This window comes from Podarcis tiliguerta (assembly GCF_965153285.1).
Source record: "Podarcis tiliguerta genome assembly, chromosome: 6".
Taxonomy (NCBI): domain Eukaryota; kingdom Metazoa; phylum Chordata; class Lepidosauria; order Squamata; family Lacertidae; genus Podarcis; species Podarcis tiliguerta.
This window is the reverse complement of record NC_139539.1, coordinates 6,360,021-6,387,981: the sequence shown is the minus strand read 5'-3', so window position 1 is coordinate 6,387,981 and position 27,961 is coordinate 6,360,021. Positions and strand designations below refer to the sequence as shown.

Genomic DNA, 27,961 nt, shown 5'->3' with positions numbered 1-27,961 from the left:
TTGGTGCAATGAAATCAGGATCCTTGATGGAGCAACTGTGTACTCCCATTTGTTCTGCCACCGTTCCAAACTGGAGCCCTTTTACCCTGGAACGAAAGATGTTCCCTGCACCCCGAACGGATGTGCGAATTGTATCGCCTGAGCTTGAGGCTGTGCACCCTGTTGTGTCATATAATGAGAGAGTCTGACCTCGTGAGTTGACCAAAGGCTCTCCAGGCCTGGACTCCTCCATCAAAGTGCGAATCTGTTTGCCATTCCCGAAATCCCTCTTTATTTACGGCTCCGTTTCCTTCCATCTGCTCCTGCTGTTGCTCAGCCAGCCTCTTGCTTTACCGTATTTTTAACTAGTCCGAAATCAGCAGTTAGCTTCGGAAATGAGAGTTCCCCAGCGCTTGGTGACAACTCATGCGATGATACCGATTTATTCAGCAAGCTGCCCATTTTTTAAAGTACCTGTACAAGGTATATCCATTCCAACACACTATTCCTTTAAAGCACACGTGCAAAGAATCCTGCAAACCCTCATTCATCCCTCCTGGAACCACAGTTCCCAGCACCTGTGTTGTTGTTGTTTAGTCATTCAGTCGTGTCCGACTCTCCGTGACCCCATGGACCAGAGCACGCCAGGCCCTCCTGTCTTCCACTGCCACACGCAGTTTGGTCAGATTCATGTTTGTAGCTTCGAGAACACTGTCTAACCATCTCGTCCTCTGTCGTCCCCTTCTCCTTGTGCCCTCAAACTTTCCCAACATCAGGGTCTTTTCCAGGGAGTCTTCTCTTCTCATGAGGTGGCCAAAGTATTGGAGCCTCAGCTTCACGATCTGTCCTTCCAGTGAGCACTCAGGGCTGATTTCCTTAAGAATGGATGCGTTTGATCTTCTTGCAGTCCATGGGACTCTCAAGAGTCTCCTCCAGCACCATAATTCAAAAGCGTCAATTCTTCGGCTATCAGCCTTCTTTATGGTCCAGGTCTCACTTCCATACATCCAGCTCTCACTTCCATACATCCAGCTCTCACTTCCATACACCCAGCACCTGTAATGAACCGCAATTCCCAGAATTCTCCTGGGGAAGCGTCGTGCTTTAAATGTATGGTGTGTGCACGGCACAAGTGTACCGGTTTTCATGCACTTTGAGAACTGTGTCCCAATCACACCTCTCAGGTGAGACACCATTCTCAAATCATGCAGTGGAGCTATAAACAGTGAATAATCTGAGCCACGCAGGGCAGCATTCTTACAGTTTTGTAAGATATAAGAAGCTGCCTTGTTGGCCCACCTAGATCAGTGCTGCCTGCACTGGCGGGCAGTGCGCCTCCAAGGTGTCAGACCTGGGATCGTCTGCATGCAAGGGATTCTCTCTGTTGCTGATCTGCGACCGTTCCCTAAGTGCTATCTCGGGGGCTGCCTTTGAGATCCTGTTTATGCAGTGCGTGATCTGAAAGGTACCGCTCAGCACCACTTCTGATTTCAAGGGATGCTAAGATGCACTCCTCTCCCAGGAGCCACACAGTTCAGAATTGGACCCAACTCTTTATTAGCAGAAGCCCGATCTGCGCAGGAATGTCAGGCCTAAATGAGCGCAGCAACCCATCTCTGGGCCAGAGGAGCATTGCTGGATGCAAACGCCCATCCAGATTTGTCTCGGCTGCAAGCATGGAAGGCTGATGCCTGCACATAGATCTTCCTTGCCGCATTGTCTGTGTGCACATGCATGTCCGTTCCCCATCATCTCTGTGCCCTGCGGTCCTTTCTCCGCTTTCATTAACTGCCCAAAGTTAGAGCATGAGAAATCACGAATCGTAGGCTGCCACACCCCTTCTGCCGGAGCACAGGGGAGGGAAGACCCCCCAAATTCCAGCATTTGAAATCCAGTTACAACCTTTCAAATCAAGGGCATTGGCAACCTTTGCGAGGATGCAGTAATCCTGCTTTTGCAAAGGGCTTGATTAATCTTCTCCCTTTTTGTTGTTTCCAATTTCCATTCCTTTTCCCTCGACCCCTTTCTACTTGCTTATGCCCCTTGGCCAGGCTTATTTCTGTGAAAGGGCAATTGCTCAGGTAGGTCATATTTATTCCCGCCCCCCGCCTCCCCCGGCTTTGAAGCTATCCTCTTTCAGGGGTTCATTTCACGCAAGTCTCGCAGCTAGAGAGGCGATGGAATTAGCACACAATAGATCAATGGCTTTCCGGAACACTTTCATTCCTGGAACATACGAGGCAGACTTACACAGGAGCCTCCATTCCTCAGCTCTCTGATCTGCCTGTTTATTGTAGTGCTCGCTGCTCGTCTTCGCTTGCCAGGATCAACGGCAGCTTAGACAAAGCCGGATGCTTTTTTATCCAGGGAGACAGGCGCGCGAGTCTCGTGCAAGGGAGTTTCCTCATTGACACACACACCCTTCCTTGATCGTGGCGGGTTTTGATTTTCTGATTGTTAACACAGGTGGAAGAGTCTGATCTAAGGGAGATTCTCTGCGGATGGTATTTGAGAGACTCTTCCATGCGCTCTCTTTCAGAGCATCAAAGACCTACAATATGTCCACATGGTAAATGCACCACTTACATGTTTTGATGTGTGTTTGTAAATGCACCACCTTCCCAAAAGTGCTGCAGCCTTGGACCAGCGTCAAGGGTCAAGATGACCAGGCACATGCCAAGGTCCACAGCTCTGCAGAGGACCCACCACTGACCTGTGTTTGGGGAGTGTCTCCCAAGGGAAGGGCCTTAGCTCTGTAGTAGAACATCTGCAGAACATCCCAGGTTTAATTGAAGGTGGAGACCTATCCCAAGCAGATTTTCATAATTTTTGAAAATACCATTGGGGAATATATAGACATATCCCATGTAGCAACTATATTGTCCACACACTAGATCAACATCTTCTTGGAGCGATTTGCAATGAACCCAAGGTGTCTCTCCTGTTCAGCTGCCCCCAGTTCTGACCCAGGAGTGTATATGCTGAAATAGCTGGGCTTTTGATACAGCCCAGTGAGAAACTTCTTACGTCCTCCTAAGTCGTCTTCTTCTTCTTCTTCTTCTTCTTCTTCTTTGGTGATCACTCATAGCTGAGCAAGATTGTCTTCCATAAACATGGTTTTAACAGTGAGTCCATAAGTGACTGTGGAGGCCAATTCTGGATCCACACGTTCTTCCACAATGGGGACATAGGTTTCTGGCTGGGAGTTGATCATGGTGAGGGTTTGCCAAGCGTGCCTTCCTCTTAGCACGTTTCTCCCTTGCGTCCTGAGTTCGAGCGTCTTCAAAACCCACGACACCTTTGGTAAAGGCTGTTCTCTAACTGGAGCACTCGCAGGTCAGTGTTTCCTAATTGTTGGTGTTTGTACTACATTTTTTAAGATTTGCCTTGAAACAGTCTTTAAACCTCATTCGTTGACCACCAGCATTACGCTTTCCATTTTTACATTCGGAACAGAGTACAGTGGTACCTCGGGTTAAGTACTTTATTTGTTCCGGAGGTCTGTTCTTAACCTGAAACTGTTCTTAACCTGAAGCACCACTTTAGCTAATGGGGCCTCCCGCTGCCACTGCGCCACCACCACATGATTTCTGTTCTCATCCTGAAGCAAAGTTCTTAACCCGAGGTACTATTTCTGGGTTAGTGGAGTCTGTAACCTGAAGCATATGTAACCCAAGGTACCACTGTAGTTGCTTTGGAAGACAGTAATCAGGCATCTGCCCAACATGACCAGTCCAACAAAGTTGATGTTGAAGAATCATTGCTTCGAGACTGGTGATCTTTGCTTCTTCCAGTACACTGTCATTAGTTCGCCTGTCTTCCCAAGCGATGTGTAAAATTCCTCGTCCTCCTAAGTAGCCTTCACAGGGCCACATGGACCCACACTCTGACTCTGTGTAAGGCAGATAGAGTCCTACGACTGGAAGTAAATTATATTTTGGAAAGCGGAAGACCTCAGGGTCTCCTGTTTCTCTATTGTGTTTTCGGCTGGCGCGAAATGATGCGCGGCTTTCTGCATTGAGGTCAGCGCAGCAGACATCTGAGTGGAGGGACCCGCCACAGCCAATTCCTGGCATAAATCTAGGGTGATTGTGTGGTGAATCATTTGTCCGCCTCCGGTGCGAAATCTGGCTGTGGAGCGCATCTTCCTCCCTGTGGAAAGTGTCTGGAGTGCACAGTTGCCGCCGGCCTCATGGTTTAATTGCCTCGGAGTGAATCAGCATCACCAGTTTGGGGCTTTGTCAGAAGAAAAGGAAATGTGTGTCTGTTTAAAAATAAGATGACATTTAAACCAACATTTGGGTGACTATCTGGACTGACAGAGAGCAGAAATAGAAAGTCCCAAATGATGCTGTGATTTTTGCTCCTGGTGTCTTTTCACACCACTGTGGTAAAGACAAGTGTTGGGAATAAGATTGAGGAAAAACTAAGTGTTGTTTTCTCTCTCTCGGTTATTAATATTTTTATTTTAAGGTTTTACTTTTCCCCGTTTGACGCACCTTCAAAGGTGTTGCTGCCTTAGCAATTGAAATAGAGGAAATATTTATACGAGATATAAATACACTGCATAATGCAGCAGGAAAAGGCTGGGAATAAAACCGTTATGGAGGTAAAGGTGGGAAGTCAAACCATTAAGGGAAATATGTATTAAAGTCAGAGTTAAGGTACCAGTGTATATAAATTACAGGAAAAGCCATTGCCATTATAATCGTCTTTTCTTTTAATGGGAGAATAATGATACCTTTAGGAGGTTACTGTAAAGCAGAGATTTCCATGCCAAGTAGTAACAACAGCAGCAGCAGCAGCACTAACAACTAGGGCGATGTGTCGCAAGCAAATGATGGTTTGGCATGGATTGTTGCTTACAGGTAGTCTGCATGCAAGGCCCAGGATCGCCTGTAAGCAACAATCCATGCCAAACCATCATTTGCTTGTGACACATCGCCTGGTTGTTAGTGCTGCAATGGTACCCACCTGAGAGGTGCCAGAACCGAGTTCTGGCGAGTTTCGGCTGGGAAAAAAGCCCTGATTATTGTTATGGCATAGGAGAGGGTGCAGCAAGGAGGGGAAATAAAAACACAGTGGAAAGTGGGATGGGAAGTCGACAAAACAAAATACAGTGGTGCCTCGCAAGACGAAAAGAATCCATTCCGTGAGTCTCTTCGTCTTGCGGTTTTTTTCGTCTTGCAAAGCAAGCCCATTAGCGGATTAGCGCTATTAGCGGTTTAGCAGCTATTAGCGGCTATTAAAGGCTTAAGGGATTAGTGGATTAGCTGCTAAAAGGCTATTAGCGGCTATTAAAGGTTTAAGGGATTAGCGGATTAGCTGCTAAAAGGCTATTAGCGGCTTAGATCAGCTGATAAGCGGCTTAGATCAGCTGTTAAGCGGCTTAGCGAACAGCTGTTAAGCAGCTTAGGGGCTTAGGAAAAAGGGGGGAGGGGAAAAAAAACCCAGGAATCGCAAGACATTTTCGTCTTGCGAAGCAAGCCCATAGCAAATTCATCCTGCGAAGCACCTCCAAAACGGAAAACCCTTTCGTCTAGCGGGTTTTCCGTCTTGCGAGGCATTCGTCTTGCGGGGCACCACTGTAAATAGATTATTATGTATTGGAATGTATAGGTGAAATAATAAAATATAATGGGGGGTGGGGAAGAATTATTAGTTACCCCCTATACTGTATTGTAGGTCTGGGAGGTGGAGGCTGAGATATTCTGGCTTCCCAAAAACCAGCTAATCATATTCATACCAGAGGTGAGATTCCTTTTGAGATAATGGTTCCCATTTTTAGCTCTGCTGACCTCCAGAATAGCCAGCGGTAACAAGTCACCCCATCTCATTCATCCCAGGAGAATATGCAAAGTCTTAGTTCTAGTACTTTAGGCTAAACTATATTAGAGTAATTGCACAGACGTCCCCCCCCCAAAGAACCATTTTTGTGTGCATTCTCCCTCTAAAACATACGTATGCTTTTTCAATGCATTTTCCTGCTAAAGTGCAAATTTTTGTATGCATTTTTTTTAGCCAAAACAGCATCGCCATAATCAGAGAAGCATAGGAGCCAACTCCTAGGGACCAAGGTCCCTTTGCCCCACCCCATAAAATATTTGAAGGGGCTGCCCCCCCCCCCCAAAGTTGATGGGCATTGCCATTATGTGGGGCAGGGCTTACATGCCCTCCCCAAATATTTTATTCAGGTTGGCACCCCTGGTGTGGATCAGCAGCTGTGTTCCTATGTCCATCGAAGTTCCAATTAGGCCGCGGACTTTAAAAATACATTCCGCATACGTTTCTCCTCCATCCCTAATAACACTGATGCAAAGTATTATTTGCTACACACCAAGCACAGGGTCCTGGGAGGCAGAAACCACTGACCCGGCTCTGGTTCCAGACTTGCAGTTTCTGTTCCAGCAACCCCGCCGTCCAAATAATAGCACAGCTCATCCCCTTGAGTTGGCCTTTTTTCTCAAACAGCCCCACCCAGCTGCCTGTTTGCACTCCCCTTCAATAAAGCTTTTAATTGCTGGGACATAACGTTTAATTGCATTGCATTTAGATTGCTGGAGGGGAATTGGCAGTCCAGCCGAGCGGAGATCAGAGAGCGCTGTGGCTAGGCTAACCGCAGCATTTGATTCAGCCCTCTCTGCTCCAGCCCGACCGCAAAGACTATATGTATATAATGAAACAACACGATGTACGCCTGGGAGCAGATGTGTCCCGAGTTCAGCGGATTGCGCGTTTGAGTAAATAGGCACGGGCTTGGGCTGCAGCCTGAATCCGTGTCGTTTGACTTGGGTTAGGGAAATACCGTATTTTTTGCACCATAACACTCACTTTTTTCCTCGTAGAAAGTAAGGGGAAATGTCTGTGTGTGTTATGGAGGGAATGCCTACGGGTGGCATGCCTACGGATTTTCCTCCTCTAAAAACTACGTGCGTGTTATGGTCGAGTGCGTGTTATAGAGCGAAAAATATGGTGCTTAATATACCTTCCAGCTCGGTGGGAACCCCAGGGCGGCTCGCGGTAAGGACGTTTGACAACGAAACAGTTTTAAAACGAAAGAAGCTGCCAGCAATAATAACAAGGCCGAAGAGCAGCCAAAAAAGCCACCCCCAAAAAGCCAAGAGGAATAGACACACAGAACTGACCGTAGGTCATAAAAGGGACCCCAGGGGGTTATCTATTCCAACCCCCTGCAATGCAGGAATCTTTGGCCCAATCCACAACCCCGAGATAAAGAGTCTTGTGCTCTACCAACAGCTGCATACAAGGAGATGGAAGATCCTTCTGATCTGCTTTCTGCAATTTTCCAATGAGGAAGTCAACTGAGACTCCCGAGGCAGAGAATTCTAAAATCTGGATGCCTTAACCAAAAAGGTGCTGTTTGCATCGCCTCTCTCCAAGCCTCTGAGAGAAGGCGGTGCCTGGAGCAGGGCCTCTGTCAGTGACCAAGCACGCCGGGTCTGGTCTGAGGGAACCGTTCTCATAAGGTTCCCTGGGAAACGGGATCGATGGTTGAGCCACTCTGGGAGTTGTTGTTATGTACTGAAGTTCTCTGCCTTGGCCAGCAGGGGGATACTGTAGATAGTTTTCACTCGGGTCCACATATGCAAATAAGGAATTGAAAGCGACGTTCAGTGATTGGATAGTTACAGAAAGTTGTTACTGTTGCTTTGTAGTTGAGCTCTGTATAAGCAGGTTGGCTGAAGCCTTCAGTTCAGTTCTGTTCTGGGTCTGTGAATAAACAAGAGCTGTCTGAAGAATCGCTGTGGCGTCTGATATGTTCACCCACAACTTAACAGTTGTAGCTCTAACTAGTCTCAGAACCCTTTGCAAACTATAGCTCCAAGTGGGGAGGAAGCTGTGACGGTTAAAAGTGTTGGCTATTTGCAGAATAGTTGCGCTGCAGAAAGCGTGCTGGAGAGACCACACATTCAAGAAACGCAAAATAACTTTTGCTAGGTTTTAATAACAAAAACTCCTTTTACGCTAAATTACATTATATCAATAAGTGTGACCCATCCACCAGGGTACTGAGAGAACTACATGCTGCTCTTTATATACCATACCCAACAGTTTAATTACCACAACTTAACAGCACCTTCTATACTGCTTCACAGCTGCAAAACCAGGTCACGTTATTTGCTCTGGCCTTTAAAGAAATACACGTCTTGTGGAACAATCATGAACCTTCAGATTTAAAGAGACCATTCAACAAAAAGCGCTATGGTAGCTCGCACCAGGCCCTGTCGCTCTGCCTGAGCCTACCTCACAGGTGTGTTGTGAAGATGAAGGGTGAGGGAACAGCGTAGCTCTGCAAAGCTCTTAACGAACAAGGGTGGTATTTTTAAAAATTTCATTTATTGGTGTGCTTGTTTGCTTATGGTTGCGTTTATATCCCACTATTTTCTCCGAGGGTCTCAAGGTTCGCCGCTCCCCATTTAATCCCCGCAACAACCCTGTGAGGTAGGTTAGGCTGAGAGGCAGTGACTGGCCCATGGTTGCCCAGTGAGGTTCACGGCCGAGTGCGGAATTCGAACCCTGTCCCTAGTCCGACACTCTGCATATGATTTGATCTTGAGGGGACAGGTGTGTTTGTGTAGGGGAGGAACGTTTAATTGGGAGCGAATTACTGCCTCATTGCCTCAGTTGGTTTTATGTTCTCACCCTTCTCTCCCCGACAGCCGCTGCTGCTCACTTCAGCTTCTGCCAGAACCTTCTAGAACACACCGTGTCGGCCGAGAACCTCAATTACCGCCTGCAGAGGAACTCCGGCAGCAGCCTGACCTGGCACGATGGGCGAAGCCAGCGGTCGGCGGGAGGGAGGACCGTCAAACTCCTACAGCAGCCAGGAACGGAAGGCTCCCAGGTATGATGGTGGGCAGGAAGTCTGCAAATGTCGCTGGAATCCGTCCCTTGGCAGGAACCAAAGACCCGCTGGTGCTTGTTCTCCGACATGCAGCGAAACCGGCCGTGCGCCTGCGCTGACAAGGGTCCGGGGGCTGCATGCAGGCCCCCGGGCCTCTCTGCAGCACCCATCACCGTGCGTGTTTCTGCCTGGGTAGGCAATGCTCTGGAAACCAGATTGCAACTCCCTGGTTGCTTGGCTGCAAGATACAGAGGGGTGTGGGCGCATGCGTACAAGCTAGCCAGTGGCAGAATTCACGACCGTTGCCCCGCCCACTTTTGCCTCTGGCCCCGCCCACTGGAGTGCAGCTCCTCCCTCCTGCCAACTATAACCGGCGTATAAGATGACTCCGACTTTGGAGAAGATTTTCCGACTTTGGAGAAGATTTTCCGGGGTTCAAAAGTCATCTTATACGCCAGAACATACGGTAACTAAAACCATCTGTCCTAAAGACATTGCGCTCTCCGCTGACCTTCATTCCAAAGAAACTGTACCCTAAATAAGAGAACCTCTGGAATCTCTCACTGCTCAGAGATTGGGGTGGTCTGTAACACGCACCATCCCTCCCCCCAAGAATTTTGGGAACTGTAGTTTACTTCCTCCCGCACAACTACCATTTCCAGGGCCCTTAAGAAACTACAGTTCTTTGAGGAAAGCCATATGCTTTAAGGGTGTGGCACAGATTCTTTGAAGCCGTTTTGGCACATCTGCAGCGGCCCAAAGGAAGCCAAGACCAGCCTCCTGCTTTTGGGATTACGGAGGTGGCCTTTCAGTCAGAATTAAGCCCCAGAAATACCTGCCAAAAACCAGCTCCTTTGTTCCTTTCCTTCTCGGAAACAGAGCTTTTCCTCCCTAACATCCTTCTTTGAATCTCAGTTCCGCCTTTTGCGGGAGGGGTGCTGAAGCCGGGGAGTTGGGTGGGGGACGACGACGAATGGCTTAAATGCAGAACTGGCTGCCTTCGGCCTGGAAGGAAAATACGGGGGAAAAAGAAAAAGAAAAAAGCTTCCTTTTAAACCAGCTGAAAAATTGCCTCCAGGTGCCAGTCTCTGCATCTGTTCCATTTATGGGTCACGTTTGAGGCAATGTATGCCAATTTGGGTTGTGGAGAAGGGAGCGAGATGAGAGTGGCAAATTCAGACCGTTTGCCAATTTGCAAGAAAGAGAGTTAGCGTCAAGATTAATGCGCAGTTTGCTTTGGTCTGGGGAAAATTGCTAGTTGCCCTGGGTACCTATTACTCAGAAGTAAGGAGGGTTATTTGGATAAAGGTTGCTGTGGGCTCAGCGTCTTTTTTTCCAGGGAGGATGCCGTCACTCTTGGGCGCAGATTTCCTGGACCAATTTCCTCTTTTCTCTCTGGGAATTAAAGGCACACATGTGCTCTGTGCTACACATTCGAAAGCCTGCTTTGCATGCTTAAAAATAAGAAAAAGATCAGATTCGCTTAGAGACTCTGAAGGTGGGACCAAGCCAAGGGGTTTCTTTCCCTCCCCAAATATTCCCTGACTCAAACAAACAAACAAACATGAGCGGAAACTGGCAAGGGGGCAGATGAGGGTAACCGAAAGGGTCATGGGGGATGTACACATTGAACGCTCAAATTGCTGTGCCATGCTGGTGCTTGCCTTTGGAGCATGTGCAGAGTGTTTGTGTGCCAGTGTCCATGTGATGTCACAAAGGATCATGGGCAGCAAGGAAGTTCAGAGAAGCCTTTTAAAAGGAGAGTGTTGTTAGAGGGGAAAGGGTTACTATTATTATTATTATTATTATTATTAATTGAATTTATATACCGCCCTATACCCAGAGGTCTCAGGGCAGTTCACACAAAAGATCAACATGAAAACCACAATATATATATATAATCAAAATAAAAACAACAACCCAAAAACACACCCACTCCATACCTGTAGAGAATATTAAGATCCTAAGCGCAGTGGTGTCCAAACATTTTTCAAAGAGGGCCAGATTTGATGAAGTGAAGGGCCAACCAAAGTTGTTAACCTTAGGAGTGAAGTTGTTGAGCTTTTTTAAGGATTTTACTCCAGGAATTAAATTGAGTGGCCGAATTAAACTGACCCACAAGCTGGATAAGGCAGCCGAGACAGACTTTGGACATGCCTGTCCTAAGGGGTAGTGTCAATAATAGAAGCACTTACGTGGTTGTCACTGAGCTAACCTGACACTTGTTAAACTTGTATTCAGATTTTTAGGGAAATATAAATATCTGTACCTGTTGAGAATATTAAGATCCTAAGGGTTAGCATCAATGGTATCCCAATCCGCTGGGATGCAGAATGTTAAACGCTATATTGATGCATGGAATGACCCCAGACCGTTCCCCCCCCCCTTCCCGTACGGTATTACATATATGTCTATAGATGATATAGATAGATATAGATATAGATGATATAGATATAGATATAGATATAGATATAGATATAGATATAGATTGCTGTTGAGCCACTTGGAGACCTTCAGATGACAAACAGCTCATAAGCTTAAAAAGCAGTAACGGTAAACAGCCCTAAATGCATGCTGAACCGCTGTTCTCTTACTAAGCGCCATAAGGATGCGGAAGGAGCAGCCTGGCTTCTCTCCTGAGGCTGTGCTGAGCCCATGGCCTGCGTTATGATGATAATCTGCTTACTGGCGAATGTATTGCTTGAGTTAAGAATGCACGGATAGAGAAGCAAGTCCTCCGGTAGGCCACATCCACACTGCACATTTAAAGCACAAGGCTCCCCCCTCCAGGATCATGGGAACTGTAGCTTACTGCTGACAGAGCTACAGTTCCCTCAACAAGTTCCCAGGAGAAGCAGTGTGCTTTAAATGTATGGATGGAGGTTCCTGGGCGTATTAGCGCTAGTTTTCTTGGTGTTAGGTACCACCTGTAGGTATCTCCAAAATGCTGGAGAGGGTGCACCTCCACAGGCACATGCCTCCACGTGTGGTGGGAGCGCCCCAAAATCCAACTATTCTGGACAACAACCATACGAGAAATACGTAAAATAACCAAGCAAGTGTTAGAAACCACCCCAGAATTGGCCCTAGCAAACATCTTCCAAGACAATAATGCCCACTTACACCACAAAGAACTCATAACCCACCTACTTTCAGCAGCCAGAAGCATCATAGCCAGACACTGGAGAGACCTGTCAGGAGTAAGCATGGACCATTGGTACCAAATAGTATGGGAAACAGCCTGACTAGAAAAATTAACCAATAAACTGAAACTGACACGGGGACAAATAGAAGAAGACGCCTTCACCCTGGTATGGCTCCCCTTTATCACATACACAGCCCAACAAGACAATGACAAAAATCCACCAATAGCATACAAATCAGTATGGCTAACCTGATCCAAAACACCCACCCACCCTACTCACACATGAAAACAAAGACCACCACAGCCAACCACAAATGAACAGCCACACCCTAGGCCAACCCCAACCTCTCTCACCACCTAAGGAACACAAGCGAACAGCAGAGAACCTGCACAAGGAACTCTGTCGCAAAATCCCACATATATTAAGTAAAATAGAAACATCGCCACCCGACCCCACTCATCTTCCCCCCCCCCACCTCTTTCCCCCTATTCTTCCTAATGGCTCAACAATTGAAAATGATTTGTAAAAATGTTACACGGGGGAAATTATAAAATTATTTTGTAAATCAACAAAATCTTTAATAACCCCCCACACACATACACACAACACACACACAAAATAATGTATGGATGGAGTGGATGTGGCTGCAGACCAGTTTAGTCTCAGAGGAGCACCAGCGCCCTAGAAGGCAAGCTATGGCGTCTTCCTGCCTCCTTGACCAAGCTCCCCAAAATAGTTTCCACCTCAGAGTTTGCAAGACTGGCGTCTGATTGCCTTTGCAGAGCAAGAACGGGCAGATGCGTTTTCCAGCCTTGTTGCAATCTTGACAACACAACTGGCAAAAGCTGCTGGCTCCCTGCAAGATTGCGCCAGGCCTGACAGAAGCCCTTGCGCAGATCTTTAGGAATTATTGGGTTGACCCCGTGGCCAATCAGCCCCGTGGTCAATCGGGCAGGGAATTGGCCTCAATCTCCGCTTGCCTGGCTTTTGGCATCTCTGAGGGACAAGCCATTAAGCAGGGCAGCAGGTCTTGACATGCCTGTTGTGCTAATTGCGGCGGCTCCTTAATTGGGTGTGCTTAATTAGCCAATGTTCACACACGGGGAAGTTGGCTGTGGTGCAATGCATGTCAAGCGCCATCAACCTTCTGAGCGCTGCCTGGGCCCTGATACTTCCTATTTCTGCTTGGCTTCTGGTTTCCAGGTCCACAGAGTCGCCCTGAGAGATCTGTTTTTCATTTATCACCCCTTCTCTGAATGCCTTTGTCCTCTCTCTCTGCTGCTCCTTACACGAGCTTCCATTGCTACTCTTTTGCCACCTTCGATGGTGGTGGTGGTGATTTGTTTTCACAACTCTATTGGGGCAGTAAGACCCAACTCCCATTTTCAATACTCTTTCTAATACCTGAAGAAGTGTCTCCACCCCCATCGGTCAACCCGGACACTGAGGTCTAGCTCTGAGGACCTTCTGGCGGTTCCCTCACTGCGAGAAGCAAAGCTACAGGGAACCAGGCAGAGGGCCTCCTCAGTGGTGGCACACGTCCTGTGGAACGCCCTCCCACCAGATGTCAAAGAGATAAACAACTACCTGACATTTAGAAGACGTCTAAACAGGCAGCCCTGTTTAGGGAAGCTTTTAATATCTGAAGGACTATTGTATTTAAATATTTTGTTGGAAGCCGCCCAGAGTGGCTGGGGAAACCCAGCCAGATGTGCAGGGTATAAATAATATATTATTATTATTATTATTATTATTATTATTATTATTATTATTGCTCAGCAACTTTGACCCACTTTTGGGAATATGGCAACCCCATTTAAACTGATATTGCAACCTTCCCTCTGAAATAGCCTCCAAGGGTGGCCCTCAAAAAACTACTAAAAATTAAATAGGAGATCCAAGTAGCTCCATTTGAAATCCAATTTAGAATAATGCATTTTAGAAAGTGAATAAATCTGGAGCGTGGTAAAAGAAATGGGGAAGGAGAAAAATGGGAGAGAACGGAAAGCAAGTCAGCGTCCTGTTGCAGGTTGGGATTAAAGGCAGATCCTGATCGAAGGCTGCTGTGCTGGGCAGTTATTCACAAGTCCTTCCCTTGAGCCCGATGTCCCTGAACAGCTTGTTGCTGAAAAAGGAAAAGGGGAGGGTTAGGCATGGGACTCCAACGGCCATAGTTGGCTGCTGTTCAGCTGTCAATGCCACACTGAAGCCAGCTCTTAATAGCTCTTCATTTTCCAGATTTCCAAATCATCCGGAACGTGATGCTTAACGCATCCTAAACGTTGCCTCATATTAACAAGCTGTGGCTTTTGTCTGCCAAGAAGATTAAAACCAGCACGGCGGCCTCTGCGATCGCTGGGATGCTGTTCTGCAATTATCCAAACGGAGCAGGGGGAGGGGTAGATGGGACTATGTGGGGGGCATTCCCTAAATTCTGCGGTCTGAAAGCCCCACGTGTGCTATTGGAATGAATTCAGGATGGTCGGTTGAGTTAGATTTGTATCTCGCCCATTCCTAGAGGCTCGCCTTATAATCTGAAAACAAGGCTAAAGAGGGGGGGGGGATACAATACAGTGGTACCTCGGTTTAAGAACAGTCCTGTTTACGAATCATTCAGTTTACGAACTCCGCAAAACCGGAAGTAGTGTCCTGGTTTGTGAACTTTACCTCAGTCTAAGAACAGAATCCGAATGGTGGAAGGGCACCGGCGGCCTCATTAGGGAAAGCGCACCTCAGTTTAAGAACGGTTTCAGTTTAAGAACAGATTTCTGGAATGGATTAAGTTTGTAAACTGAGGTACCACTGTATTTCCACTGTTTATGAAAATGTGAAGCTTTGAAGGCTAACATCCTCAGCAGAAACCATCCAATACAGTGGTACCTCGGATTACAGACTGCTCTCCGTGTTGGCAATACTGAACCAAATGGACCAATGAATCTGACTCAATATCAGGCGATTTTCTTCCCCTTCCATGACCTCCTCCAAGGGCTCCTACTCTTCCTAGTTTAAAAAAGAAAAGAAAATGAGGGGTGTTGTTTGTTTTTTTCCTTGGGAGAGAATTCCCTGATTTTTTATTTTTTTGGTGGGGGAGAATCCAGATTTTGCTTTTGTTTTTGTTTGGGGAGCTGTAGGTGGGGTTTCCCCCCCCAAATTTTTAAAATTAGTTTTCCAAATTTATGACACATAAATCCACAGACATGAAAAGAAAACATTAAAGAACAAACAAACAAACATTTATCCTAACCGTAATAATTCCACTTTTGTTAACATTGTTGGGTGACTTCCTCGAGTCCCCCTGGCTGAGTTTCCATCGAAATCACTGTAACAGTTTTCCAAATCTATTTTTACGTAGAATTTGCTTGGTTGATTAACATCTTTCTTTCTTTTCATTTTAACAACATAGCATTCTAAAACATCACATATTTAAATCCTAGGTCTATCTGATAGGTAAAGGGACCCCTGACCATTAGGTCCAGTCGTGGCCGACTCTGGGGTTGCGGCGCTCATCTCGCTTTACTGGCGGAGGGAGCCGGCGTACAGCTTCCGGGTCATGTGGCCAGCATGACTAAGCCGCTTCTGGCGAACCAGAGCAGCGCACGGAAATGGCGTTTACCTTTCCGCCGGAGTGGTACCTATTTATCTACTTGCAGTATGACGCGCTTTCGAACTGCTAGGTTGGCAGGAGCAGGGACCGAGCAACGGGAACCGCCAACCTTCTGATCGGCAAGTCCTAGGCTCTGTGGTTTAACCCACAGCGCCACCCACGTCCCTAATATCTATCTGATACTCGCAAGTAATTCTATTTAAATTATCTTAACATATTTAGCTAAATAAAGGTAAAGGTACCCCTGCCTGTACGGGCCAGTCGTGTCCGACTCTACGGTTGTGCGCCCATCTCACTTAAGAGGCCGGGGGCCATCGCTGTCCGCAGACACTTCCGGGTCACGTGGCCAGCGTGACAAGCTGCATCTGGTGAGCCAGTGCAGCACACGGAAACGCCATTTACCTTCCCGCTAGTAAGCGGTCCCTATTTATCTACTTGCACCCAGAGGTGCTTTCGAACTGCTAGGTTGGCAGGAGCAGGGACCGAATGACGGGAGCGCACCCCGCCGCGGGGATTCGAACCGCCGACCTGACGATTGGCAAGTCCTAGGCGCTAAGGTTTTACACACAGCGCCACCTGCGTCCAATTAGCTAAATAGTCTTTGAATTTCTTCTATGGGAGCTGTAGGTGTTTTGCCCATTTTTGGAGTAGGGCCTGAACATGGTCCGTATCTCTTCTGTGAGGCGCACATTTCCTGCCGCCCACAGCATTTTCTTAATCCCTGCTACTACATCCTCTTGTTGCAGGCAGTATTTTGATATCCGACGACCAAGGAAGAGACAATGAAATATATATATCTAAGGTGAAGAACCCCCTTTCCATGATGAACAGAGCCCGTGACAGAATAAAAACCCGGAGGAGAAAAGTGGAAACTGGTACCGGAGAGGGTGGGGAGACGGCTGGCGCATTGCAGCCTTGAGCATTTCCCGTAATTGGATTCTTAAGTAGCCGAGTTGCAGACGCCTGGGATGGTTTTACCCAGTGATGCCACAGACACTTTGCTCTGAGGTGGAAGAAGATGCCAAGTGACAGCCCAGCCTGAGCAGCGAGGTGGTACCAGTTGCATAATAGTGAAATGGCAGGGAGGGGAAGCATTCGGAAAAGCACAGAGGGCTGCCGTGTGGGATTGTGGAAAGGGAACAGCGGCTCTGAAATGGCTGGCTCAGGGTTTGAGGGCAGGTCAGTGGCCCCAGTGGTCAGCAGCTGGCTGCTTGGGGGCCAAATACGCCTATGGCCTGAATCTTCTTAAATACAAGTACAGTCATACTTCTTGTTACGTTCGGTTCAGGTTACGTCTTTTCAGGTTGCGTCCTGCGGTGACCCAGAAGTAACAGAACGGGTTACTTCTGGGTTTCGCTGCTCGCGCAGACTGTAACTCCTGGTGACAAACCCAAGAGAACCAAAGTAATCTGGGGGAAGCAGCAACATGGTACGAGCAAAGTTCTGCTCCACCTTACCTGCCAAAGCCATTGGACACAGGATCCGAGTGATGCTGCATCCACCTAGAGTCGAAATTTAGAGTGAAAATTAAGTTACAACTGCATTGGGGAGCTTCCTCTTACACATTCTACCTGTGTAAACCACTGAGCCTCTTGGGCTTGCCAATCAGAAGGTCAGCAGTTCAAATCCCCGTGACGGGGTGAGCTCCTGTTGCTTGGTCCCTGCTCCTTCCAACCTAGCAGTCTGAAAGCACACCAGTGCGAGTAGATAAATAGGTACCACTGCGGCGGGAAGGTAAACCGTGTTTTTGTGCGCTCTGGCTTTCGTCATGGTGTCCCATTGCTCCAAAAGTGGTTTAGTCCTGCTGGCAGCCACATGACCCAGAAAGCTGTCTGAAGACAAATGCCGGCTCCCTCGGCCTGAAAGCGAGATGAGTGCCACACCCCGTAGTCACCTTAACCATCCAGGCTTTAACTTTACATATTCTACCTTCACAGATACAGGATTGCAGGTCTGGGGAGGGGCACGGGGTTTCATCCAGACTGACCAGCCCCCAAACTCATAATATTATCCCTGCTGCAGTTTTCCTGGCCGCTGCCAGGAACCATCATTTGTGCGGCAGCTTAGAAGATCTTGTTTGGGATGCTGAGGGTCCCAGGCACCACTGAGTTGTGACACCCTGCGGGGGACTCACTAATGCTTCTCATCCCTTCCCCCTCTTCCTCAACCCCATAGGTCCGGACCTACGATCACTATGGCATCTACCACACCAGCCCGACGCTCGGGAGCCTGACCAAGCCGGTGGTGCTTTGGACGCAGCAGGATGTGTGCAAGTGGCTCAAAAAGCACTGCCCGCACAATTATCTCATCTACGTGGAGGCCTTTTCCCATCACGCCATCACAGGTAACCGAGCCTCTCTGGGTTTCCCCAAAAGAGGAGGCTCCCTGGAAGAAAGGGGTGCTCTGTAACGCACGGCAGTTGGGCTTCGTTGTCAGGATGACAACAGCAGAAAAAGCGCTGAGGCACAAGATTGTAACAACCATTCGTTGACAAGGAGGGGAAGTTTGGAATAAAGCAGGCTTCCTCAACCTCGGCCCTCCAGATGTTTTTGGCCTACAACTCCCATGATACCTAGCTAGCAGGACCAGTGGTCAGGGATGATGGGAATTGTAGTCTCAGAACATCTGGAGGGCCGAGGTTGAGGAAGCCTGGAATAAAGCAAGACGAAATATCACGGCAAAGTGGCAAATAATAATAATAATATTATAATAATAATTTATTATTTGTATCCCGCCCATCTGGCTGGGCTTCCCCAGCCACTCTGGGCGGCTTCCCACAAAAAAATACATTAAAATGTCATACATTAAAAACTTCCCTGAACAGGGCTGCCTTCAGATGTCTTCTAAATGTCAGGTAGTTGTTTTATCTCTTTGACACCTGGTGGGAGGGCATTCCACAGGGCGGGCGCCACTACTGAGAAGGCCCTCTGCCTGGTTCCCTGTAGCTTTGCTTCTCGCAGTGAGGGAACCGCCAGAAGGCCCTCAGAACTGGACCTCAGTGTCTGGGCACAACGCTGGGGGTGGAGACGCTCCTTCAGGTCTACTGGGCTGAGGCTGTTTAGGGCTTTAAAGGTCAACACCAACACTTTGAATTGTGCTCGGAAACGTACTGGGAGCCAATGTAGGTCTTTCAACCTGCAAAATGCAGATTTTAGCAAGGCTCACAAGGAACTACACACACAGCAGTTTTCAACCAGTGTGCCATGGCACTTTGGAGTGCCTTGAGTGGTGGCCGGGGTGCCGCGGGTAACACTAGCCTCTGTCCCTCTTTCCTTCCCTCCCTCCTGGCGAGCCAGTGTGGTGTAATGGTTAGAGCGGTGGACTCGTAATCTGGTGAACCGGGTTCGCTTCCCCGCTCCTCCACATGCAGCTGCTGGGTGACCTTGGGCAAGTCACACTTCTCTGAAGTCTCTCAGCCCAACACACCTCACAGAGTGTTTGTTGTGGGGGAAGAAGGGAAAGGAGATTGTTAGCTGCTTTGAGACTCCTTTGGGTAGTGATAAAGCGGGATATCAAATCCAAACTCTTCTTCTCTTCTTCTTCTTCTTACAATGAGTTTAAAACCAAAAGTGCATTTGGGTAGAAACTGTTTCTCAGGCAGCTAGTCCTAGTCTTTATACCTTCTTCCAGAAGGCAGAAGCTGAAAGAGATCACTTCCGGGGTACGCACTGTCCTGCGCTATCTCTGCAGCTTTCTTATGGCACCTGGAAGCATAGATTTGATCCAAGGTGGGAAGAGTGCACCCAGTTATTCTCTCCGCAGTCTTTACAACCCTGGACAGCATTGTTTTTTCCCTGGCCGTGCAGCTCCCAAACCACATACAGAGACCATAAGTTAATACACTCTCCACAGTACAATGGTAAAATGCCATCAACAGGTCCTTTGAGAGATTGTTTTTCTGGAGGATTCTCAGAAAATATAATATAATGCTGTGGCGCTAAGTTTTTAGGAGAGTGGCCATATTACAGTCTGGCATGCTTCGGCAAACAGTGGATGGATGAGTCGGGGAGTAGCCGATGGGAAGCTCAGGACAGGGGGGTGGGGTGTGCATATTTTCTCTGGCTTTGGCGCTGTCTAAAGGTTGTTGGATTCTTTGTTCAGAACTTAGCATCTTCACACCGTTGCCTAGAGGATCATTCCTTTTGTCACATATGTACAGGTGAGCAACAGAGCCGGTGCAGCCATTGGGCAGAGAGAGGCAACCGCTTTTGGCGGCAGAAGCTGAGGGGTGGCAGCAGCACTGCTTCACTGACTGTTCCCTTCTGTTGGTGGGCAGAAGTAGGAGTGCCTGGCCCCAGCCAGCAGCCCTCAGGGATGCTACTGTCCTGTTGCCAGCATGGAAGTTTGAGTCAGCTCTTGGCCCAGTCACCTTCTGAACGTGGAAGTAGAGTAGGGGAGCCATCTTGTTGTCCTTTGCCTCAGGTGGCAAAAGGTTTTGGGCCGGTTCTGCCAGGCAGCATTAATTTCTCCTTGTGTGGGTACTTGCGGCAGCCTTTCAGCGTGACGTCCTTTCTGGGTTTTCCAGGCTGACAGAAAATAGTAGATCCAGGGCGGCTTGATCTGGAGAACAAAAGGATCTTTGCAGGAGAACATGAAGCAGACAAGCATGCGAAGTTGCTGGATTAATATTTTACAAGCAAGAGAGAAAGTAGCCCGAGCCAATAATTACTGGGCAGACACTGTCTGGGGTGTGTGTTTGTTTGGAACCAAAGAAAGGCAGACAGATCAAACTGCCTGTGTTTCCCCTCGCCCCAACCTTTGCTTAGAAGAGGGTAACGTATCTGTGTCCTGATTTGGGAGGCAGAGAGGAAGAAAGGGGAGAGAAAGGGAGAGAAGTTGTGGTGTTTTCTCCCTGGGAGTCACAAAGGCTGCTCCCTCAGCCTTGCGTGCCTTGAAGGGTTTGGTGAAACACTAATGGAACGGCTCGCTCAAGCCCTTGCGTTGGAAATAAAGGAAGCATTAGCAATTGTACCCGCAGGAGAGGTGGGCCGAGCGAGTTATAACATCCCTCCGCTCACAAAGCCTGGATGGCAGGAGAGGGGGCTGATGGGAAAATCTTGCGTTCTAGGGAGGATGCACCAATCTGTTCCAACATTCCTCCAGTGCTCACAGAGGAGCCTTTGAAATAAAATGGGTTTTGATGCAGGAGGTAGATTGGAGAAACAGAGAAAGGAAAGAAATACCTTCCAAGCTGCATGATTTGTAGGGTTGGGTCAGCACAGCATCATTTTACGACAGGCTTCATTTTATTTTTTACACTTACGTCGCACCTTTCCTCCGAGCTGCGCAAGGCGATCCTCCGCCTCCCCGTTTTATCTCCACAACAGCCCTGCGAGGCGGGTTAGAGTGACTGCGGCTGGCCCAACGTCACCTGGTGCACTCTGCGGCTTAGCGGGGATTTGAACCCAGGTCCTGGTCCAGCACGTGAACCACTACACCCCCCTGGTCACAGTTTGAGGGTTTGGGGTTTTGTTCCTTGTTGTTAAATAGCAACCAGTGAGTTGGGGGGGGGGAATTGGGATCAGGACTGTGGGGCATGGGGAGGGGGTAGTTGAGTCCTTTGCGGCCCCCCCCCCCCCGCTGTAGCCCAAAATGAATGATCTGTCACAGCAGTCTCTCTCATGCGCCAGGCAAGAACTCTGGAGGGCAAGGATTTCTGAAAGGGCCACAGGGTGGGGAGGAAAGGGTTAAAACCCCTCATGTACACATAGGCACACACATGTATCTGACAAGCTGCCATCTGAAACGCCCAGATACATGAATTGCCTATCATCCAGGTTGACCTGTTTTATGCTGTAGAAAAACCACCACAAAATTCTGGGTTGAGTCTGGGGACAATGTTGTTGTTGTTGTTTAGTCATTTAGTCGTGTCCGACTCTTCATGACCCCATGGACCAGAGCACACCAGGCACTCCTGTCTTCCACTGCCTCTCACAACTTGGCCAAACTCATGCTGGTAGCTTCGAGAACACTGTCCGACCATCTCGTCCTCTGTCGTCCCCTTCTCCTTCTGCCCTCCATCTTTCCCAACATCAGGGTCTTTTCCAGGGAGTCTTCTCTTTTCATGAGGTGGCCAAAGTCTTGGAGCCTCAGCTTCAGGATCTGTCCTTCCAGTGAGCACTCAGGGCTGATTTCCTTCAGAATGGATAGGTTTCATCTTCTTGGAGGCCATGGGACTCTCAAGAGTCTCTTCCAGCACCATAATTCAAAAGCATCAATTCTTCGGCCATCAGCCTTCTTTATGGTCCAGCTCTCACTTCCATACATCACTACTGGGAAAACCATAGCTTTAACTATACGGACCTTTGTCGGCAAGGTGATGTCTCTGCTCTGGGAACAATAGGGCATGTCATTTGAAGGGGCGAAGCTTACATTTTGCAAATTTCTTTAGTGAGGGGTCTTTAAAATACATTTTGGGGGGTGAAGAGTTCAAATATGCCATCATTTTAGAGATTGGACATTTAGCTTGGTGAGATGGAGAAGCGCAGAAACTGTCTTTGGAAAACCAAAAGCGTTTCAATTTCACCTTATGAAAACGGCAGGTAATGCTTTATAAAATACAGAATATGGCTGCAGGTACTTGGCAATGATTTTTAATGATTTCCGTGCCACGTTACACACATTTTACTTACCGAGCAAAGCTAAACAATATTGATTTAACCAAAATACCTATTGAGTTCCCAGGTCATGTTACAACATTTTAGCGCCCCCCCCTTTTTGGAAGTTGAAAGATTCAACGCACCGTATGTGGAACGGTCTGTCTATGCCTGGGCTGTCACCACTTCAGGCTACAAGGGGGAGCTGGGCTGGATTGCTCCCTACTCCCAAAAAATAAACCCCCCCTGCACAGAAGCCTGGTGTTAGGAAGAACACCCACCCACTCGCCCTGCAGAGCTCTTATCTGGCCCTTTCTCCCTCCTCCTCCTCCTCACGGTTCCGCTTTCTTCCCGTCAGGTCGGGCGTTGCTGCGGCTGAATGCGGAGAAGTTGCAGCGCATGGGGATAATCCACGAGTCTCAGCGGCAGGAAGTCCTCCAACAGGTGCTGCAACTGCAGGTGCGCGAGGAAGTCCGCAACCTACAGCTCCTCAGTCAAGGTACGGTGGCGGGGGGGGGGGGTCGGGATGTCCCCAAATCACTCCTGATTCCCCGCATTTGAGTGGCCTGCTGCATTGGTCAGCCTAAAGGCGAATAACCTCTGGGGGTTACCGTATTTTTCGCTCTATAAGATGCACCAGACCACAAGACGCACCTAGTTTTTGGAGGAGGAAAACAAGAAAAAATATATTCTGAATCTCAGAAGCCAGAACAGCAAGAGGGATCGCTGCGCAATGAAAGCAGCAATCCCTCTTGCTGTTCTGGCTTCTGGGATAGCTGTGCAGCCTGCATTCGCTCCATAGGACGCACACAACATTTCCCCTTACTTTTTAGGAGGGAAAAAGGGAGTCTTATAGAGCAAAAAATACGGTACTTCTTGTTCCTCCCGGGTCTGTCTGTCTTGCCACTGGTAAAGGACAGGGGAGGGGAGGGCAGATTCTGATAAAAGGAAGCAGAAAGAGATATGGATTCCACTTCTCCACCTGCAAAGCCTGGGACTTGTGGGGTGAAGCTTTGAGATTCGGGGCACTTTCAGACTGTTGCTGGTTTTGGGTGGGATTCAGTTCCGCACTAGCAAATCCACGTTGCATTGTTAAAGCTGAGCCGGGCCTCTTGTACAACAAGCCTCCTTGCCCCCCCCCCCCTCAACTGGACTTTTTGCAATAAGGGAACCTGCCGGCAAATTGCACTGGGGAAATGTGGGGTAACGAACAACTGCCAGGCACAACATCGTTTAAGCTCCCTGCCAACAAATTAGGATGAATGCTGACTTCATCCGACCTTCCGGCAAGCTTCTGTGCCAACAGATCAGGGTGAATCTTGCCTGGAAGTGACATTTGCATCTCAGCCATCCTTTTAAAGAGCGTTTAAACAGGATGCTGTGGGTGCTTCAATGCACAGCAGTTTGTTGTGGACTTGGGTGCTGCTTATTCCTGCAGTCTTATTGCAAGATCCACATGTCGTAGTATTATATAATTTTTTTAAAAACCCTTTCCCATAGTCCCCCCTCCCTGCACCTTCCCATTTGCCATTTCCAAAGGTGCTGTAGCGTCTTTTGACTTTTACTTATTGGATTTTCTGCGGAAATAGAAAATCCGTTTTAAGTTGGAAGCTACCGTATTTTTCGCTCCACAAGACACACTTTTTTCCTCCTAAAAAGTAAGGGGAAATGTCTGTGCGTCTTATGGAGCAAATGTGTGGTCGATCGCTGGCTCCCTTTCCAGCCCCGGCCCCTTGCCCACATCTCCATTGTTGAATGTTCTGCAGATGGAGGCTGTTTGTTTCCCCAGCGACATGTGAGTGGCTGATTAGATTATCTGCCAGGAAACTGTAGAAATGGCTCCCTTTCCTTTCCTAAAGAAGCTGCAGAACTGTGAGTTGAACCCCATAAAAACAGGATTTTTTTACCTTTGCAAAGTAAGCTCAACAACTTTGAGCTGATCCTTAAAAAAACGGGGCTTTTCCCCTTTGCAAAAGAAGCTGCACAACTGTGAGATGATCCTCAAAAAACTGGGGCTTTCCCCCTTTCCTCCTCTAAAAACCAGATGCGTCTTATGGTCAGGTGCGTCTTATGGAGTGAAAAATACGGTAATAGGGGGTGGGAATTTGATGAGGATGACATCAGATAAGAGTCTGAACAAATTTTGCATGCACCGACCCCTCCATAAACTGCTGTGTGGAAGCACCTGCCGCAACCCACCTGAGAGGGAGGGTCCCGCAAGGAAGGGTGATGCTGCCCAGGGGGAAAAGTCGCCAGCCAGCCATCTTTCTCTCTTTCACCCCCCATCTCTTCCCTCGATTCTCATTCCATCCTTTGAGTCTGCTCCCCACCTTTGCCCTTGCTTCCCCATCTCGCTGCCTCCTCCTAGTTGCCCTCTCTGCTTCCTCCCTTCCTACGTCTTCTCTTCCCCCGTTTCGCCCATCTCCTCCATTCCTTTTCTCTTCCTCTTTCCTCCGCGGTTCAGCATCCCCACACCCTCACTCCTTCCCTCCACATGTTGTCTCCTTATGCTTGTCCTTGGCCAGCAGCCTTGCTTCAGAGGAGGGGAGCGGGCCCAGCCTGGCCTTGTTCCTGCATCATGGATGGGGCATCTTTCCCCTGCAGCCGGGCTTCCCCCCTCCTCCATTGCAGTCACCGCGTTGCCTGGCTCCCAAAGCAAGACTGGACCAGGAGCCTCCAAGATCTGTCTGCTGGAAGCCTTCTGAGACCCTTCCAAGTGTCTTCACCCTCTCCCCCTTGACCTCATTTCCAACTTCCAGGTGGGCCCAGGAGTGCTGTCCCCCAGTCTTGCTTGAGGCATCCCCTTCCCCAATTCACCCGTCGCCACGATTTCCCCCTGTGTCCTCCGCCTCCAATCTCCCTTGACAGCTTTGGTACTTACTCCCTTTTTTCTGTTTCTTTCCTTCGCTCCCAACCCTCCTTTTTCCAGCCTCTTTTGGGAACATCTCCTAACCTCTCCAGCTTGTCCCGGCACGACACTGTGAAGTTGCATCGCTTCTGGGATGCGGATGGCTAGTGTGGACCGCAGGTCTGGACACCTCGATTGCATGCTTGGGAAATTAGGAAGGGACCCGATCCCAGACTGGCTCCAGGGGGGCGGTATTTGGTGCGCTCGCTCTCCCCACCCACCCCGACACACACCCCTCACTCTTCTCTTTGATTCCTCATTGGTTCCATGCAGAGACCAGCTGCTGTCTGGCTCAGAACTCATGCCACGCCAAACCACCGCCACTAGGACTTGTCAAACTCAGCCTCGTGGGATCCGATCACAGCGCGAAATTGTTTCCTTGACGGAACCAGCGAAAACAGACTTTCTCCCCAGAAGGACGCGGAAGACTTCTGAATCCGAGGATTTTGCAAATGCTTCACTCGTTTCATTGTACAGGCGTCTTGGATCTCGTTCAGAGGCTCTCCGTAGCAATCAGGGTGTGTGGGCTGGAGTGGTTCAGAGGCCATCCTGCAAATTCAGGATTCCCAGGTTGAACCTTTGCCACAAGCTCACCAGCCTCTGACCCCCACCCCCACCCCACACCATCTGCAATATGAGGATAAAAATTCTGGTCTACCTTACCGGGCTGCTGGGAGGATAACAACCAGCTGCCCATCGTTTTGAACACTCCTTAACATGCTACGTAAGCACTGTTTATTATTACTACTGCTACATGAGAGTAAAAACAATGGGGGGTGGGCTCTGTGTATGGGTGTGTTAATGCAGAACTTTGGTCAGATTTTTAACCTGAATGCACAATTGCCCAAACTTGACTTTTTAAAAATAATACGCTTTTAGGGTAATTCCTGCTGCTAATTGCAGTGGATTCTTCATCCAAAATTCAGACTGTCTCCTCCTTGCTGAGGCTATGATATATTTGGGGAGGGAGGCTGTGTTGAGAAGCCAAGGCTGGATTGAGAGTGATGGCAGCCAATGACTCTACATACTGCCAGACACTGGCCACAGAAGCAGCTTGTCTCTGTCACTGGTCATCTTGGAAATTTTGGAGGGACTGCAGCTCAGTGGTAAAGCACCTCTTTAGCATGCAAATGGTCTCAAGTTCAGTTCCTGGGGTCTTCGGTTCCAAAGATTTGGGAGCAGTTGTTGGGAGGGACCTTCTGGCCGAGACCCCGGACAGAAACACTGCCCAATACTCAACTTTGCGGACAAATTCTTGGACCTGATATAAGGCCGCTTCCTAACAACAACCCACATTTCTGGAACGGGAATTTAAATTAAGAGTCGCCCAGTGAAGCTTTATGTATTTTAACAAGGTTTTCTGTAAAAAAAAACCAAAGGAAAGCCAAACAAAACAACATCAACGAGAGTGAGCAAACACACAGAATCCCTGAAAGGTAGTAAATGTTATTATCATTATCAATATTAATTTATTAAATTTGTACATCGCCCTTCACCCAAAAGATTGCAGAGCGGTTCACAGCATAAAAATATAAAATGAGAACACAAAATGCATAATGAAGCAAAAACAAAAACAAACCAATAACCCCCAAACACAGTTAAAAGGCTAGAGAATGTTAATGTCAGAGACTCCCTGGAGAGAGCGTTCCACAAACAGGGAGCCACCACACAAAAGTCCCTGTTTTCGTGTTGCCACGCTCCAGACCTCTTGCGGAGGAGACACACGAAGAGGGGCCTCCGATGATGATTGCAGGGTCTGGGTCGGTTCAAATGGGGAGAGGGGGTCCTTGAGGTATTGCGGTCCTGAGCCGTTTAATAATGACTTGTGAAAGAGGCTTTTGGCATTCCCTCTTCTGCACCCCCCAACCCACCCACATCTAATAATGATGCTTGGCATGTGCTGAGTGGTGGTTCAGTGTCACAGTCCTCCTTTCAACAGCTGGGGGGGAACGGTGGCTCTGATTTCCTGCAAGCGGGGGGTGGGGCTGGAGAAGGAGGGCATGCCCTCTGAAAAAGGTCAAAGAGTCATTGGTGCTTCTCCTAGCAGAGTGTTGGATGGGAATGACAGGGATGGAAGTGTCAGAGAGAGAGAGAGAGAGGGAGAGAGAGAGAGAGAGGGTGTCACAAAGGGAGAAGAAGAGAAAAGGAGATGAGAGGGAGGAAGGGAGGAAGGAAGGAAGGAAGGAAGGAAGGAAGGAGGGAGGGAGGGAGGGAGGGAGGGAGGGAGGAGGCCCCAAATACTTTTGGCTCTGGTTCCATCTTGTACAGTGGTACCTCTGTTTGCGAACAGGATCCGTTCCGGAGCCCCGTTCGCAACCTGAGAGGAACACAACCCACCTCTGTGCATCTGCACATGCGCAGGTCGCAATTTCCCGCTTCTGCAAATGCCCATAACGTCATTTTTGCGTGTCTGCGCATGCGTGAGCGGCGAAACCCAGAAGTAACCCTTTCCGGTACTTCCGGGTTGCCACGGGATGCAACCTGAAAAGACGTAACCTGAACCAAACGTAACAAGAGGTACGGCTATACTAGCATACACCTCAAAGGTATTTTGCCCTAACTACAAACCTTAGCACCTTCTGTATTTCTGTGCACAGCCTCTATGCCCTCTCAAAGTATAAAAAAAGGTCTGCACCAAAACACTTGTGATTAGAAAGTGCTGCCTGAGCATCACTTGATTCGCAGTGCGCATCCTCCAGCACTGCTGCACTCGAGCGCCGAAACTCACTGTGAAAACTCTAGAGATCAGGTCACCGCTGGATACTTGAAGGCCTTCCTCGAGCTAAATAGCAAGGGCCACTTCTGACAATTCTCCTTTCAGAAACCACACCTGTTCCACCAGCCCATCCTTGGCAGGTAGTT

General features: G+C 48.5%; 1 protein-coding gene across 2 annotated transcripts in view; it reads left to right on the top strand.

Moving 5' to 3' along the window:
- The window catches only part of SAMD10 (sterile alpha motif domain containing 10), a 54,064-nt gene extending 26,774 nt beyond the window's left edge, over window positions 1-27,290 (top strand). Inside the window, exons 2-5 of one of the 2 annotated variants that reach the window (XM_083447669.1) lie at window positions 8,661-8,845; window positions 17,771-17,939; window positions 22,550-22,690; window positions 25,373-27,290. In XM_083447669.1, coding sequence (XP_083303795.1) covers window positions 8,661-8,845; window positions 17,771-17,939; window positions 22,550-22,690; window positions 25,373-25,482 — 605 coding nt within the window. In that variant the 3' untranslated portion in view covers window positions 25,483-27,290. Of the gene's footprint in view, window positions 1-8,660; window positions 8,846-17,770; window positions 17,940-22,549; window positions 22,691-25,120 lie in introns of both variants that reach the window. The other variant, XM_083447670.1, reaches the window with a different exon arrangement.
- The last annotated feature ends 671 nt before the right edge of the window (window positions 27,291-27,961 follow it).